Source organism: Heloderma suspectum, chromosome 2, assembly GCF_057233095.1.
Source record: "Heloderma suspectum isolate Gila_16-S chromosome 2, 16-S_ref, whole genome shotgun sequence".
NCBI lineage: Eukaryota > Metazoa > Chordata > Lepidosauria > Squamata > Helodermatidae > Heloderma > Heloderma suspectum.
Window position 1 is genome coordinate 91,175,319 of NC_139459.1, and position 15,470 is coordinate 91,190,788.

Sequence of the window (15,470 nt, forward strand, 5' to 3'; positions counted from 1 at the left end):
GCCTGAGGCCGCGTAACGCGCCTAGCCCCACTTCAGCTCCCTCCCTCTCCCGAAGCATGTTTACTGCGCATTTAACCGCCAGCACTACAGAGCCTGCCTCTTTTCAGCTGAGGGCCAATCGGCGCCAACCAGAATCTTTCACGAGGGAGGCTGGGGGCCGGCCTTGGTGGGATGCCGGCGCCCTACACTTCCAGCCAATTTTCGAATTCTGTTGGCTGCCGTCGGATAACGTGAGCCAATGGCTGAACCCGAATACGGCTAGGCACAACCCGACGCGTCTTTTTGCTCAACCGATCGCCTTTGAAGCGAGAGGAGCTGGCGCTTTCTCCCCCTCCTGATTGGCTTCGAGCGTCTGTCACTCTCCTGACGTTTCCGCCCGACTTGGTGATTGGTTCCGCCCAGGCGCGAAATGTAACGCGGGAAAGTCTAGGGCTCGGTGGTGGTCGGCGGGTCGCGGCTGCTAGTGGCGAGAGCCCGCGCGTGGGCGTGGGGAAGAAGAGGCCGCGATCAGTTCGGGCACCGAAGCGCGACTGCGCCTGGTCGGTGTCTCCACGAGGGAGCCTTCCCGCTTTCTCTGTCATGCAAACCTAAGGCGCCCCTCCGGGCACCGAGGAAGAGCCAGAAGCGGCGGCGGCAGCACCGGATCGAATTGTGACGGGGAGCGTGCTGGCGCAGGATGTCTGAACGGCCGGGCCCTCCACCTGTGATGTTCTGCCCGGGAGACTCCCCGAAGCGTGTCTTGGTCTCTGTCATCAAAACCACTCCTGTCAAGCAGCCCCGCGGGGGCGGCGAGGGTCCCGGCTGCCTCCCGGCGCCGCCGCCCATCCCCACCAGCCCGGGCTTCAGCGACTTCATGGTCTACCCGTGGCGTTGGGGGGAGAACGCGCACAACGTCACCCTCAGCCCTCCGCCCGCCACGACTCAGCCGCTCGGAGGCGGAGGAGGGACCGGCAGCGGGCCCCGAGGCGCGGCTGGGCGCTCGGGCGGAGAGGACGAAGAAGCGGGCAGCCCGGACAGCGGCATCGGGGGCAGCGGGCATTTGAGGGTGAGTGCGGCGGGGTCGATGGGGTTAAAACGGGAGGCAGCCGGGGGTGGGGCAGGGAAAGGCGCGCGTGGCGGGGACGACGGTTGAGGGATGGGGCTCCTTTGAAGGAGCGCCCTTTTAAAATGTCCGAGCAACCCCCACCCCGCCCCCTTTCCGAAATCACTCGGAGGTTTACAGTTAAGTCACTTCCGCGGGTGATTCACGCTCTGGATGACGACACCTCCGCGCGCCAAAACCCAGATTTCGTTTTTTTTAATGTCGGCCGCGAGCGCTGGCTCGCGCGCGCACGCGGGATTCACCGTTGACCAGTGCGGGCGCGCGACTAGACAGGTAGCGCAAGCGCCATTCTCGCCCCGTAGACCTTAAGTCGCTGATGCGGTGCGCGCGCTTTCAGCCCTTTAAAAAAAAAAAAAAACCTCTCTCGCAGCAGGCTGCTTCCGTAGTATGCTGGGCTGATGCTCTTCCCAAACCTGGGGTAGGCAACATGGTGCCCTCCAGATGTTTTGGACTACAACCCCATAAGTACAGGCCAGTGTGGCTAATGCTCAGGGACTGTGGGACGTAGTCCGAAACATTTGGAGGGCACTGGGTTGCCTAGCCCTATCCTAAACTATGAAGGATAGGGCCCTCTGTATTTTAAGGCCCTCTGCCTCCAAATACGTGGTAACTCAGGGCTGTGGCTGTAAAAGCTGTAACTATTTAATACCTCCTTTTAGAGGAACACTGAAAGGCAAGAGCTAGCGTGGCTGTCACTGATCTGAATGTAATCTTTTTGGTATGCTTATAAAAGTACCTGAAGTCAAAACAATCCAGTGCCAAATTGGTCTTGAGTAAAGTGCTTAACAAAGTGAGGAAGTTGTCATGTTCCTGGGAACCACAAATGCAGACTTAGGTATTAATTAATGGTCAGTGATATATTTCAGAGCTTTGGGCTGCCAAGAAATGCACCTAATATTTCCACTGGCTTATGCGCTTCCCCTGACCCCTTTTTTTTATATGGTATTTTTGATCATCAGTATTTTGATCATGGCCTGTTCATTTACTAGGATGGGATTAGACGAGGCCGACCAAGAGCAGACACAGTCCGAGATCTAATAAATGAGGGAGAGCATTCTTCTAGCAGGATTCGCTGTAATGTTTGCAACAGAGTCTTCCCACGTGAGAAGTCTTTACAGGCACACAAAAGAACTCACACTGGTAAGTGGAATGAGTCAACAAGGGGTAAAGCCAAACACAGGCCTTCAGTCCAGTCATTGGAGAATAATGTAAAAGTAAGCTAATCCATTTGTCAGTACCTAACTGGAATATGTGATATACTGAAATTTGGTAGCATGATAGGGTCTGGCCATACAAGTACAGAAATTGCTTTGCAGTTTGATAATATAATCAGGAGAAATGTCTTGGAAATACTTGATTCCTAGAGTGCTGAAAGTTAAGTTCAATATTTCTGACTAAAAAAGTAAAATAAGACTGAAAACAGACCTTATCTCACATTAACCATGTAATAAATACTTCTTCGTATTCTTCTCTTGCTTATAAGTGGTACATGTATTTAATTAGTGGGAAGACTCAAATAATCCCCCTGATGTTCCATATTTTCTTATGAACCGTTGATTGGATCCAGATTTAGTCACACCTAAAATAGACCCATAACTGACTTAGTTCCCATTTATTTCAAAGTATTAATGATTTGGGTTCTAACTCTGTTGCTATTCTGTAATCTGTGGAATGGTGGCTGTGACTTAATGCACACTGAAGTGTCAATAGATTCACTACAGTGTGAAAGACTACAGCAGTCTTTTAATTATGCTTACACTTCAATCATAGGCCACAATCAGCATAGGCTGATTACTCATTGGCTTTAGGGGGTTAAGTTTAGCATTTTTGCTTTTTCCTTAAACTCTCATTAAATTTTAGGGGTAGGTTGTGTGGATTCTGCTCTTTCATGAATATCTTGAAAGAATGAAGTGGCAAATCATTCTGAAGTTCTTCACACTTTCTTGGAATTATTGGCCACTCTCTACGTAGATAAGTGCCTCTAAATGCCATTGTAAGACTTAGGGTGCAATCCTGTGCATGTTTAGACAGAGAAAAGGCCTACAACTCTCAGCATTCCCCAGCCAGCATGGCTGGCTGGGAAAAGCTAGGAACTGGAGGCCTTTTTTCTGTCTAAACATCCATAGGATTACGCCCTTAAGCGTGTATTTAAATATGTGCTTAACTTTCTCTGACTGAAACCAGTGGGTCCTAAAAGAGCCTTATATCAATTGTCAAAATGACTAGGGCATGACTGTGGCCAGGTAGCATGCCAACTAAGGCATTTGCAATTGCTCTATTCTAAGTTTTCAGTAGTTTCTATTGCGTTCTTGTTCCTTAATTTTTTTAGCATCCTTTTGAAGTAAACAAACACATTTTAAAATTTGATAACATTATAGCTCTGGCAAGAATAACACAGTTCCAGAAGGAACTTTTAGTGCTTTAATTTCTACAGCACATCATTGGAAAACCTCAGACGGTATAAATGATCGTTGTTCAACTTTTCCCCCCAGGTGAAAGGCCTTATTTGTGTGACTACCCAGAATGTGGGAAAGCCTTTGTTCAGAGTGGGCAACTTAAAACACACCAGCGTCTCCATACAGGAGAGAAACCTTTTGTCTGTGCAGAAAACGGTGAGCCATGAGAAAATCACCTTTGTTCAAATAAACTGCTGTGAGTAAGAGCCTTGTAAATAAGCCCAAAATGTTACTAGCCTTCAGATGTTCTTTATTCACCTGCTAAGATGCTAGCATTCTGCATGTTGGCTGCAGAGGAGGGGAAGTCCCTTCCTCCATGCTCTGCAAGATACTAGCCTTTTAGCAGGTTAGTCTTAAAAAAAAAAAGCACCAGGTTTTCAACCAAGCAGGTAGAAGAAGAGGATGGAGAGGAGGGATGGAGCAGAAGACTAGGCTTTCTTTCCATCACAACCAGCACAGAAACCAAACAAACTAGTAGTGGAGGGGCAGAGATCCATCCTTCCTCTGCTATCCCACTTACTCCTCTGCATGGAATTTCTTGTCACCTATGGCTACCAGGTGAGCTGTTAAAAGCAATATTGGTGAATACAATCAGAAGTACAAATGTACAGGTGTTTCAAAATGATGGACCCAATTTCAAAGCAGTATATTTCGTGATGACAACATGTTACAATTACACCAAAAGTTACAAACCGTTTAATGAGTTATCAAGTTTTACTAACCATTTTATAAATGCTCTATGTGCCCTCCACCTGCTGTACGGACAATATCGAGACGATAGTTGAATTTGCCCCAAACGCCTCTCAGAGCGTCTTCTTCCACTGAAGTCACCGCTGCTGTGATTCTGTTTTTGAGGTCATCCAGATTAGTTGCTAATGGTGGCACAAAAACACTTTCTTTGACGTATCCCCACAAGAAAAAGTCGCAGGGTGTAATGTCTGGAGATCTTGGGGGCCAAGAGTGTAATGCCAAGTCTTGGGGTCCCGTGCAGCCTATCCAACGTTGAGGCAGCGTGTCATTTAGAAAACGTTGAACCTGCAGGTGCCAATGTGGCGGTGCTGTTTGTGCGCTGAGAGAGGCATCTAGCGGTAATCATTTGAAATTCTATACCCCACCCTTTCAAGTGGTAAGAGTTTCATTCATGGGCGGTTCGTGGTTGCAGAGATATAGCGATTTCAAACTGGTCCATCTTTTTGAAACATCCTGTATATAATACACATCAGAAGAAGTAATCCCTTAAAGTGGAAGGAAGACTGCTAATAGTTTGAAAACGAAGGGCATGATCCAGCCAAAGTAAATCAATGCGAGGGTGTTAAACAAGTTGAAATTTCTCAGCTGAAATTGGTGATATCAAGTGTGCTTTACTTTGGCTGGAACTTGCACAGAGTTCTGAAACACAAAAATATGTTTTGGAAAATGTCACTTTATATCTTGTAATGTAGCAGGAGAGATGAAGCCTCACCAGGAATAGCACATGGGGTTGTGGGAAGATGGCTGAAAATAACGTTGTTAGTGCTTGTGAAATCTGGAGTGGAGCCCCTGAAAGGTGGCATCTGTGTATTGGGGGCAGGGGGTCCTTTATAATGAACTGAAATTGGGGTGGGGGAGAAACCAGGGATAAATTTTTGTGGAGAAGAAATGGGATTCCCTGATCCTACATGATGTGAGCAAAGAAGATGGGGGGCAGTGTTTATTTTGTAAAAAAAGAGGTGCTAGGACTCAAGCCAGTGTGTGATGGTCATGCCTGCATCTTTAATGGTAAAGGGGGTGGGGGGCATGGAGTGGGTAAGCTATAGTTCAGTAGGGCAGAAAATGTACTCTTAGCATGGACAGAGGCATTGTTCCTCAGATGCATAGATGCCTCTGTAGTACTTAAAATGAATTCTAGAGTTTACCCTGAGGAACCCTAGTACACATAAAGCACTGACTATGGGACTATTTTCTGTTTATTTTGGTACACAAATTTGTGTGCACATGTGAGTCCCTTCTTTCTGACCTAAGGAGAGTATGGCTTGAAGGAAAGAATGACAAGGGGAATGAATTCATGGCTAGTAAAAGTGTGGCTGCAGGAAGGTATCTCATACAGCTTATGTTCTGTGGTGTGGGGAAAACAATGGAAGAGAAATTTGGAAGCAGTGGATGAGGGAGCCTGGGAAGTTGCCTGAGTTTTACATGTTGACTAGAACACATTAGCCAAAACTTTGCTTGCCAGGCCCACTAGTCTTTACTTGATAAAACTAAGACAAATGCAAACTTAGTGCATGGTTTTATATTACATATTATGAGCCCAATATAAATGTTTTATACATAGGAAAGATCATGTAATGGCTTTGTGTCTGCATGCTCAGTGTTTTTTTCCCTTCCCTTTAAATAAGGATGTGTAAGCAGATTCACACATGCAAATCGTCATTGCCCCAAGCATCCATATGCAAAGCTGAGGAGAGAAGAACCTACAGATAGATTGAATAAAAAGCAAAGTGCAGACAACAAGGCTGTTGCTGAATGGCTGGCAAAGTAAGTCTTTTCTATAACAATAGCATTGAGGATAGAGAAGTCTAGTTAGTTTTGAAAGCAACGTTATCTTGATCATTTTTTTCTATAGTATTTCATACCACACTGATCAGGACATTTTTTAAAGGGCTTCCTGCTCTTTGTTACCTCAGAGTTGTCTTTGCCTTGAATGAACCAACTCTTTCCTTATCTTCATAATATGAAAAATCCTTACGGGGCGGGATGGCTACAATGTTCCTGTGATAATTTATATGCCAGCATTTCATATTCCTTGATAGGTACTGGGAAATGAGAGAACAGCGCACTCCTACATTGAAAAGCAAAACTATTCATAAGCCTGACCAGGAGCAGCAAGATCCCATGGAATACCTTCAGTCTGAAGATGAGGATGAGGAAAAAAATATTGCACATTCAGCCCTCTGTAGCCGGCTTCAAGAACAGCGTGAACGCTTGCATGGGGCACTGGCACTCATTGAGCTTGCAAACTTGGCTGGCGCTCCCTTGCGACAGTAATACAAGAACTGGACCTGCTGATCAACAAAATGTACTGCATTTTGGTACTTAAATCAGTTAGCTCCTGAGCATAAGCTAAGCACCTTATTTGCTTTCATAGGCTGCTATTATGTAGAATTTATGAAGAATGTTGTTGCCTCAGAAAATGGGGTAAGAGAATTTTTGCACTTTTTTGTAAGTCATTTGTAAAGCTTTTTAAGTATTTTGTAAATACGAGATTGTATAATGCAGAATGGAAATGCTCATGCTATAGAATGCTAGATTTGCAAGGTTAGGGCTATTGTTTTAATCACAATTATGTGGAAGTAAGTCACTGCAATTAGTGGGTCTTGCCTCCATGTGAAAGTGTTTAAAGTCAGGATACCAATCATTCTTTGATTCAGTTCTCACAGGAAGCACTTTCTGAACTCATGTTGGAATAATGGTACATGTTTGCAAATAAATTAGTTGACAGTTGTTTTTTAAAATATGTTGGATGTAAACAGTAACGTTTTACCTAGCATTATTGACAAGGATGCTAGAATAGCTGTCTTAATTTTGTAGCAGCATAGAAGAACTGGGTGATGTTTCATTCAGAATCTTCACTGTGACTGCTGACACGGAGACTGATTTTTGTGGAATGAGATCTCAGCAGTCTCCTGGTTGAGTAGCACTTGTTGTTCCTAATAGAATGTTGGGAATGTTTGCACATTGTTGGACTCGCTTCTAACTGAGTGATTGGTCTTGCAAATCCTAGGCATGGTAACATCACATCGAGTGTGGATTTCTTTCAGACTTCTTAGACGATGGCATTTATGGTTTGTTCATAGGAATATTTACAAGATGCTCATTAGCAAACACTAAAGTACTGCTTCAAAAGATTTTCTTGCAGATAGTTTTCTTGTTGCATAACGCCACCTTATTGCTTGATTTGAAATTTACATGCCAAGTTTGTGTTCACTAACCGTAGCTCAGTCACTGATAAAATTGTGAAATATTTGCTATAAACTAGGACAATAGGCTTCAAGCAGTAGTTGCAAGTGTGAGATGTATGGGTTAGTGTTTCCCTAAATGAAGATATAGAATAGCACTTAGTGCTCTTGAGCACTGAAAGAAAATAAAGTTTTAGCAGATCATCTTACTGTCCTTAGTAGTTTTAAGTAATTTATCATATGCCAGGCATGTGCCTTGATAGCTACCTGAGCAAAATGAGTAGAGGTGCATAACAGACTGAGCAAGTTCAGTACTCCCGATTTTAAAATACTAAAAGCTACTGGCAAAAGTATATGAATAATTGGATTATTGTCCAAATGACCTCCTCGTATGATGGCATTGGACTTAGAATTCCTTCTGATCACAGCAAATAAGCAAAGAAAGTTCTTTCCCTGTCTAAAGTTTAATGACTAATGTCTTAGATTGGCAATATGAAGATATATATACCTTGTTGATACTTCCATGCTTATCTGGATTATGGGTTAAATCCAGATACCTTACAGAAGGCATCTCTGCCAGATTTTCTGTGATCTCTCCCTTGCCCTTCACCCCAGCTTACTGCAGTGTGCAGGGGCCCTGACTCAAGGGAACATATTTGGGAGGCTCTGGGGGCTGGTGGAGAGAGGAGGGATTAGAAAGTCAGCCTTCAACACACACCCCCACCCCTTCCACAGATGGCTATCTGGATCCAACCCTACACCTGTAGGATCAACTTCATTTTAATATATTCTTTAAATTCTGTATTAATGCTGGCAAACAGCTGGAAAGAGGGAAGATAGTGCAGCTGATTGATCTGAATCTTAGAATTGTCACTTTTTGGCTTGTTAACTTTATATATGTTTGGCACCTCTGCTTCCTTAATACAAAGCACTTGGGCATTTTGGCTACATAAATATTGATTTGAAATCCTCAGAAAATAAAGCTAAGGACCTTAAAATCCCAATTTTGATGCTTCCTCTGAGGCTGGTTCAGCCGCAAGGAAAGACATTTGCACTTCATGGAATCCAGTTGATACCATTATAGAAGTAAACTTATGACTACATCAACCCATTATGAGAACAAAGCCTAATTTGTTGTACATGAACACAAACCCCTTTTCAATGTATTATTTACACTGAATACATATTGAAAATATGTATTAAAACACATTCTGCCTAGCTGTAGGCAAATCAAGCTGCTTTACCAATTATGTATAAAATACATCTTTGGAGAAACTCCAACTAACCATTTGTGGAAAAGATTTGTTTTTAAAAGTGGTGGTTAAAGAATTCTGTGCTTCGTATGATTAAGCTGTACTTTTGGCATGAGATAAAATGCTGTAATTCTAATAAGCTTGGAATAAAAAGTTGCCAAATTTGTATTTGTGTTCATGATGGTACTATGGGTTCATATTACATCCTAGAGATACTATCAGCCACATTCAAAGCTTTCTAGAAGTTCTGATGTGTGCACAGTTCTTGTGTCTGATTCTTCTGCATTGAAAACTGGTTAGTGCAGTTCTTTGATACAAAAAAAAAACAAAACTGTTGTGTTGTAACAGCATGTGTACCTCAAAGCCTTTATTTAGCCTCTGGCGCTTCATACTTTTTCTCAATGACTAGATTGTTCTAGTGCTGGGGAAATATATAGAAATACTGTTAAACCTTTCCAAATTTCTGAAAGTGCGCTTGGGGGCGGGGCAGTTACAAATAGATTTAAACCCCTACCTTGCTAGATCTGATCACGGTGGATTCAAACAGTGGTTAGGTGGATGCCTCTTAAAGCTCACAAGCAGCCTCACCTCCCCAGCAAAAGAGGCCTAGAGGAAGCTCTTTAATATAGTGGCCATTACAACTTGTGATATTTTGTAAAATACTGTGAGCAGTATCCTATGCTACCCATGTACTAGCAGGACTCACCGCTAGCCCAATGGAAAGCCAGCAGTTCCTCAAGCATCCAGAAAGGCCAGAAACACTTTGTCCTGAACAGGGGAGGACAGCAGAACTCCCAGAAGGGACTTCCACTAACCTGTCCCAGAAATGAGTTTCTGCTCATTTTTGGAGTTGCTTTAGAAAGTGCTAGCTTCCTGTTTCACAGGTGGCTGGTCCTGCTGGCTCAAAAGAATGAGCGGAGGCAGAGTGACAGTACTGGATACTACACCTACACTACAATCTGAATTTGCAGTTTCTTATATTGTGTAGCAGAACCCCCACAGGAAGAAATCTTATATTAGGGGTGCAGACCTCCGCTGACTTGTCCTGATCCAGAAATGAGTGTTTCCAGGGTTGCTATCATAATCACTAGCTCATGTTGTGCTAGCAGTAAGTCCTGCTAGCACAACGGACCTAGTGGAGGTGCAGTGGCAGTATAGGATAATGCCCATTGTCTTAATACTAACCGACTTACATTGAGTTGCAATGAGTTCTGTAATGACAGAAGAAAATTCTTTACTCTGTTCACACCATTAATTTTTGAACCTTTTAACATGAACATAAGAGCCATGCTGCATCAGAGCAAGGTCCATCTAGTCCAGCATTCTGTTCACACAGTGGCCAACCAGATGCCTATGGGAAGCCTACAAGTAAGACATGAGTGCAAAAGCACCCTCCCACCCATGTTCCAAAGCAACTGGTGTATGTAGGCAAACTGCCTCTGATACTGCAAGTAGCATATAGCCATTAGTACTAGTAGCCTTATCCTTCATGAATTTGTCCAATCCCCTTTTAAAGCCATCCAAATTGGTGCCCATAACTACATCTTGTGGTATCGAATTCCATAGTTTAACTATGCACTGTGTGAAGAAGTACTTCCTTTTATCTGTCCTGAATCTCCCACCAACTAGTTTCATGGGGATGACCCCAGGTTCTAGTGTGAGAGGGAGAAAAATGTCTCCCTATCCACTTTTTCATACCATGCATACTTTTGTACACCTCTATTATGGCTCCCCTTACTCGCCTTTTTTCTAAGCTAAATTATCCCAGCTGTTGTAAACCTTTCCTTATAGGGGAGCTGTTCCAGTCCCTTGATCATTGTAGTTGCTCTTTTCTGTACTTTTTCCAACTCTACTAGGTGTGGTGCCCAGAACTGTACATAGGATTCCAAGTGTAGTCACATGATAGATTTGTTAAAGGGGGGTATTATTTGGCAGTTTTATTTTCAATTTGTTTCTTAATTATGCCCAACAGGGAATTCTTATTCACAGCAGCTCCACACTGAGTCAACTTTTTCATCAAGCTGTCCACCACAACCCCAAGATCTCCCTCTTGGTTAGTCACCACTAGCGCAGATCCCATCAAATTATATGTGAAGTTGGGATTTTTTGCCCCTATGTGCATCATTTTACATTTGCCATTATGATACCCATTCTCCCAGTTTGAAGAGTTCTTTCAGAGTTCTTCACAATCCTTTTTTGTTTTAACCACCCTAAATAATTTATTGTCATCAATAAACTTGGTCACCTCATTTGTTGCTCACTCCTAATTCCAGATCATTTACGAACAAGTTGAAAAGCATTGGTCCCAATACAGATCCCTATGGGACAACAGCTGTTGTCATCCCTTCATTGGGAGAAATTACCATTTATTCCTGCTCTCTTTTTCTTTAACCAGTTACTGATCCATAAGAGGACCTCTTCTCTTCTTTCATGACTGCTAGGTTTGCTCAAGGGTCTTTATCAGAAGCCTTTTGGAAGTCCAAGTAAACAGTGTCTACTGGATCACTCTTGTCCACATGTTTATTGACACTCAAAGAACTCTAAAAGGTTAGTGAGACATATCCAACCATTATGGAAGCCATGCTGATTCTTTTTCAGCAGGGCTTGTCCTATATATGCTCACTAATTTTATCTTTAGTAATGCTTTCAATTTAACCAAATTTCCCAGAAGAGACATTAAGCTAACTGGCCTGTAATTTCCTGGATCCCCCCAGATCACTTAAAAAAAAGTGGCGTTACATTGGCCATACTCCAGTCCTCTGGTACGGAGGCTGATCTTAAGGACATGTTACACATTTTGTTAGAAGATTTGTAATTTCATATCTGAGTTCTTTAAGAACTCTAAAATGGATACCATCTGGGCCCAGTGATTTGTTTACTTTCAATTTGTCAATACGGCTGAGAACTTCACCACCACTATTTGCCTCAGTTCCTCAGACTTCCTTCCTGAAAATACCAGTTCAGGCACAGGTATCTGCCCTACATCTTCTGTAGCGAAGACAGATGAAAAGAATTCATTTAGTTTCTCGATAACCTCCTTATCCTCCTTTAGTACTTTTTTTAACTTTGTTGTCATTCAACTGTCCAACTGCCTCCCTAGCTGGCTTCCTGCTTCTGGTAAATTTAAAGAAATCTTTTTTTGTTGGCCTTGATGGTCTTAGCAATATGCTCTTCAGAATGCTTTTTTGCATCTCTTATTGTCTGCTTGCATCTCCTTTGTGCAAGCTTGTGCTCCCTTTTGTTCTCATTTGGGCAAGACTTCCATTTTCTGAAGGAAGCCTTCTTTTCTCAAATAGCTTCCTTGACACTGCTCTTTAACCATGCTGGTGACAGCTTGGACTTCATGCTATCTTTCCTTACCTGTAGTATACATTCTAGCTGAGGTATTGTTGTTCTGAGTAATCTCCAAGCATTTTGAAAGAATTTAACCCTCTTGGCTCCCCTTTTCAACTTCATTTTTACCAGTTCACTCATTTTAAAGAAGTTTCCTCTTTTGAACTGAAATGTAACTCTGTTGGACTTCCTTGACAATTTTCTACTTAAATATATATTACACTGTGGTTGCTGTTTCCAGTTTGTTCAACAACACTCACATTTCATGCTAAGTCCTGGGCGGCACAATTTAGGATTAAAACCAGGGTCGATGCCCGTCTGGTTGGTTCCATGACCAACTGTTCTAGGCCACAGTCATTTAGGGCACTGAGAAACTTAACCTCTTTGTCATGGCTGGAACATGCATTTATCTAGTCAATATAGGGGTAATTGAAGTCACCCATTTTTACACCACTTCCTCGTTTGGAGGCCTCCCTGATTTCATTTTCAGTCTCAATATCACTCTGAGGACTTTGCCCCTTTTAAGTTTTCTAGTCTGCTTGACACTATGCCCTCTTTGACGTACAGAGCAACATCTCCAGCACACCCTTCCCAGTCCTTTCTATACAGTATATATCCAGACATTACCATATCCCACTGCTTCTCTCCATTCCACCAGGTTTCTGTTATGCTAAGTTCTCCTTTAAAACCAGGCACTCCAGCTCTCCCATCTTGGCTCAGAGGTTTCTAGCACTAGCATAGAAACATAGTGTCCCTCCCCAGATGTCTGATGTGTGCATCTTCTGCTGTGGACGTTAGGCCAACACCTCTCTGCTAAAAAAATGCCCCCTAAACTGCCTTTCTTCATAGGGAAGGGTTCCTATAGCTCCTACTCACTGTCTTTTGCCAGGTCTTTTCTCACCCCTACCTGTCAAGATGTGGCAAGTAGAGCTGCATTCGGTATTCTCATTCTGGGCTCTATCAATATAATGGTATTTGAGTACTTCGTGCTTTTATTTTCAGTTCCTTTCCTAGTTTCTAATGCTGAACTTGCTTTTGTAGTGCTAACACTAAAGCCGCTTTAGCTTTCTAACGCAATATATAGATCTTTCCTGAGTAGTTTGTGGTCAATTCAGATCCCATCAGCATATATTTGAAGTTAGGATTTTTGTGTTTGCACTATTGAGTGTCATCTGCTTCTCCATTCAGTTTGGAGAGATCATTTCTGAGTTCTTCAAAGATCTCTCCAAATATCTAATTCAGTGCAGGTGAATTGATTTGAACCATTTACGCTAGTTATGAAAACAATGTTCCCATCCCTTCAGACTGAGGATATTAAGGGTAAACAAAGGCCACACAGTCTACAAGAGTATATGGTTGAGAGAATGTGTGTAAAGTGATGCTTTCATTTTTTAAAGTGTCTTCAGAACAAGATGTTGACAACTAGATCACCTTTCAGGAAACCATGGGAATGAAAATCTTAAACGGCTGAGAAAGTGAGGTATAAATCAATTGGTGGAGAAGAATGGAGTCTAGGATTCATTTAAGGAAAAATACACGTAGGTCACACAAAAGCTGTTGTGGCTGAAGAACGTTTTCCACCTCGGTTTGCAGTGGCAATTTGTCTTGGCAGTGTGCAAGAGCATTTGATACCCAGGATTGAATCCTTATCAGCATTGCTTGTTTTGAGATAGTCTAGGAATAGATCTCTCAAAACTAATTTTAATTTATCTATGCTGGGAATTTGGGAGATCTTAACAACAAAGACACCAGCGTGCAGAAATGGATCTTCCTTATGAATTACGGTCCACTCATGCATGCATCAGTGGGTTGAAAATGCCATGAAATGCAAGAAGTGCAGTCCTTGACATTTCTAGGAAATGCATAGATGAGTACAGTGACCTTTCCCAACAGCAGTAATTGGTGATAACACAACCTTCCTAGCTTTGCTGTGTTAATTTCACACATGCAGTGGAAAAGAAAGTCCCCATCTTGACTGAGTCTGAAATAGATTTTTAAGTACCTATATTGTTCAGCTGTTTCCCAGGCTTTTTAAGATCAGAGGATCTACTGGGACCTTGATAAAGGTGTGTTTTCTTTGATTTTTTCCTGGACTCCAATGGAAACACAGATGGCTGTTTATAAAGTAATGTAGTTGCTCTTCAAGTGATGGACCTAAGGGGGAGGGAGATCTCCGAACCCATCACCTCGCTCGCTCGCATTTATACCCTGCCTTTTTTCCTCTTGTAAGGAATCCAAGGCGGCTTGCATTATCCTCCTCCTCTCCATTTTATCCTCACAACAACCACCCTGTGAGGTGGGTTGGGCTGAGAGTCTGTGACTGGCCCAAAGTCACCCAGTGAGCTTACATGGCCGAGTGGGGGCTAGAACCCGGATCTCCCAGCTCCCAGTCCAACATTCTTGCCACTACACCACGCTGGCTCTCCTGAGCTTTTAAAGTTTTGTACGGGGTGCGTGTGTGGAGAAGAAACACCAAAGAAAGTGTGTCTCATAACTTGTTGTTTTTAAGTGGATCTCCCATAGGTGGATGCCAAATATGAGTCCCAGTTCTGAAAAGGTTGAAGTCTACTGATCTTCTAGCACAAGGGGTGGGCAACTTGTCACCCGCCAGGTGTGGTTGGACAGCAACTCCCATCATGCCTCACCATTAGCTATGCTGGCTATGCCTGATGGGAGTTGCAGTCCAACATCTGGAGGGCCAAATTTTGCCCACCCCAGTTCTAAGGCATGGCACAAGGGTGGCTTAAATGCCCCTGAGCCATAAACTGATCTATGTACCATTTCCCCCTTTATTTTTCCTCTTTGCCCTGTTGCTGCTAGGGAAAGGTAAGAGGCAGTGGTGTTGCCAGGCGCATAAAAGATGTGGGCCCAGGTCCATTATGGGACACAAATCTGCATATGCTAACCTATCTATATATGCAAGTTTAGAAATATTTATGAGGATTTAAATTTCACACATGGCAAAGCCAGCCAATTATTTAATTAAGGAGGGGGGGCTGTTGCACCCTGTGGGGAGGGGAGAGTTAACTCTTCCTCCTTGAAAATCCCCCCTCCCGCGCGCGCGCATGGCAATTAAACAGAAAAAATGCCTTCTGCTGGCACCAACGGGCACTCGGCGTTCTGTGGCATAGATCCGGGCCCCTCAGAAACAGATTTGGGGCTTGGGCCCCATGAGCCCAGGCCTGAGCAACGTCCCTGAGAAGAGGAAAAGCGGGTGGAGGGGAGGCTTCTGACACTAACGCGAGGCCCCATAATGGCTGAAAAAACGAAAATGGCGCCAGGGGGCGCCCTAACCGCCCGGCTTGCGAGAAGTTGCTCGCGACGGGAGGGGCGACCGCCGAGGGAAAGGGGGCGTCGCCGCAGCAGCAGCAGCGGAGTGGGCGGCGACAGG

The 15,470-nt window shown here is 43.7% G+C and overlaps 1 protein-coding gene across 1 annotated transcript; it reads left to right on the forward strand.

Annotated features, from left to right (window-relative positions):
* Positions 1-413: 413 nt before the first annotated feature.
* ZNF367 (zinc finger protein 367) lies at positions 414-8,912 on the forward strand. Its single transcript, XM_084834092.1, has 5 exons — positions 414-1,045; positions 2,092-2,242; positions 3,595-3,714; positions 5,934-6,072; positions 6,348-8,912. Exons 1-5 carry the CDS (start codon positions 677-679, stop codon positions 6,580-6,582), a joined length of 1,014 nt encoding a protein of 337 aa, XP_084690218.1. The 5' UTR covers positions 414-676; the 3' UTR covers positions 6,583-8,912.
* Positions 8,913-15,470: the final 6,558 nt, after the last annotated feature.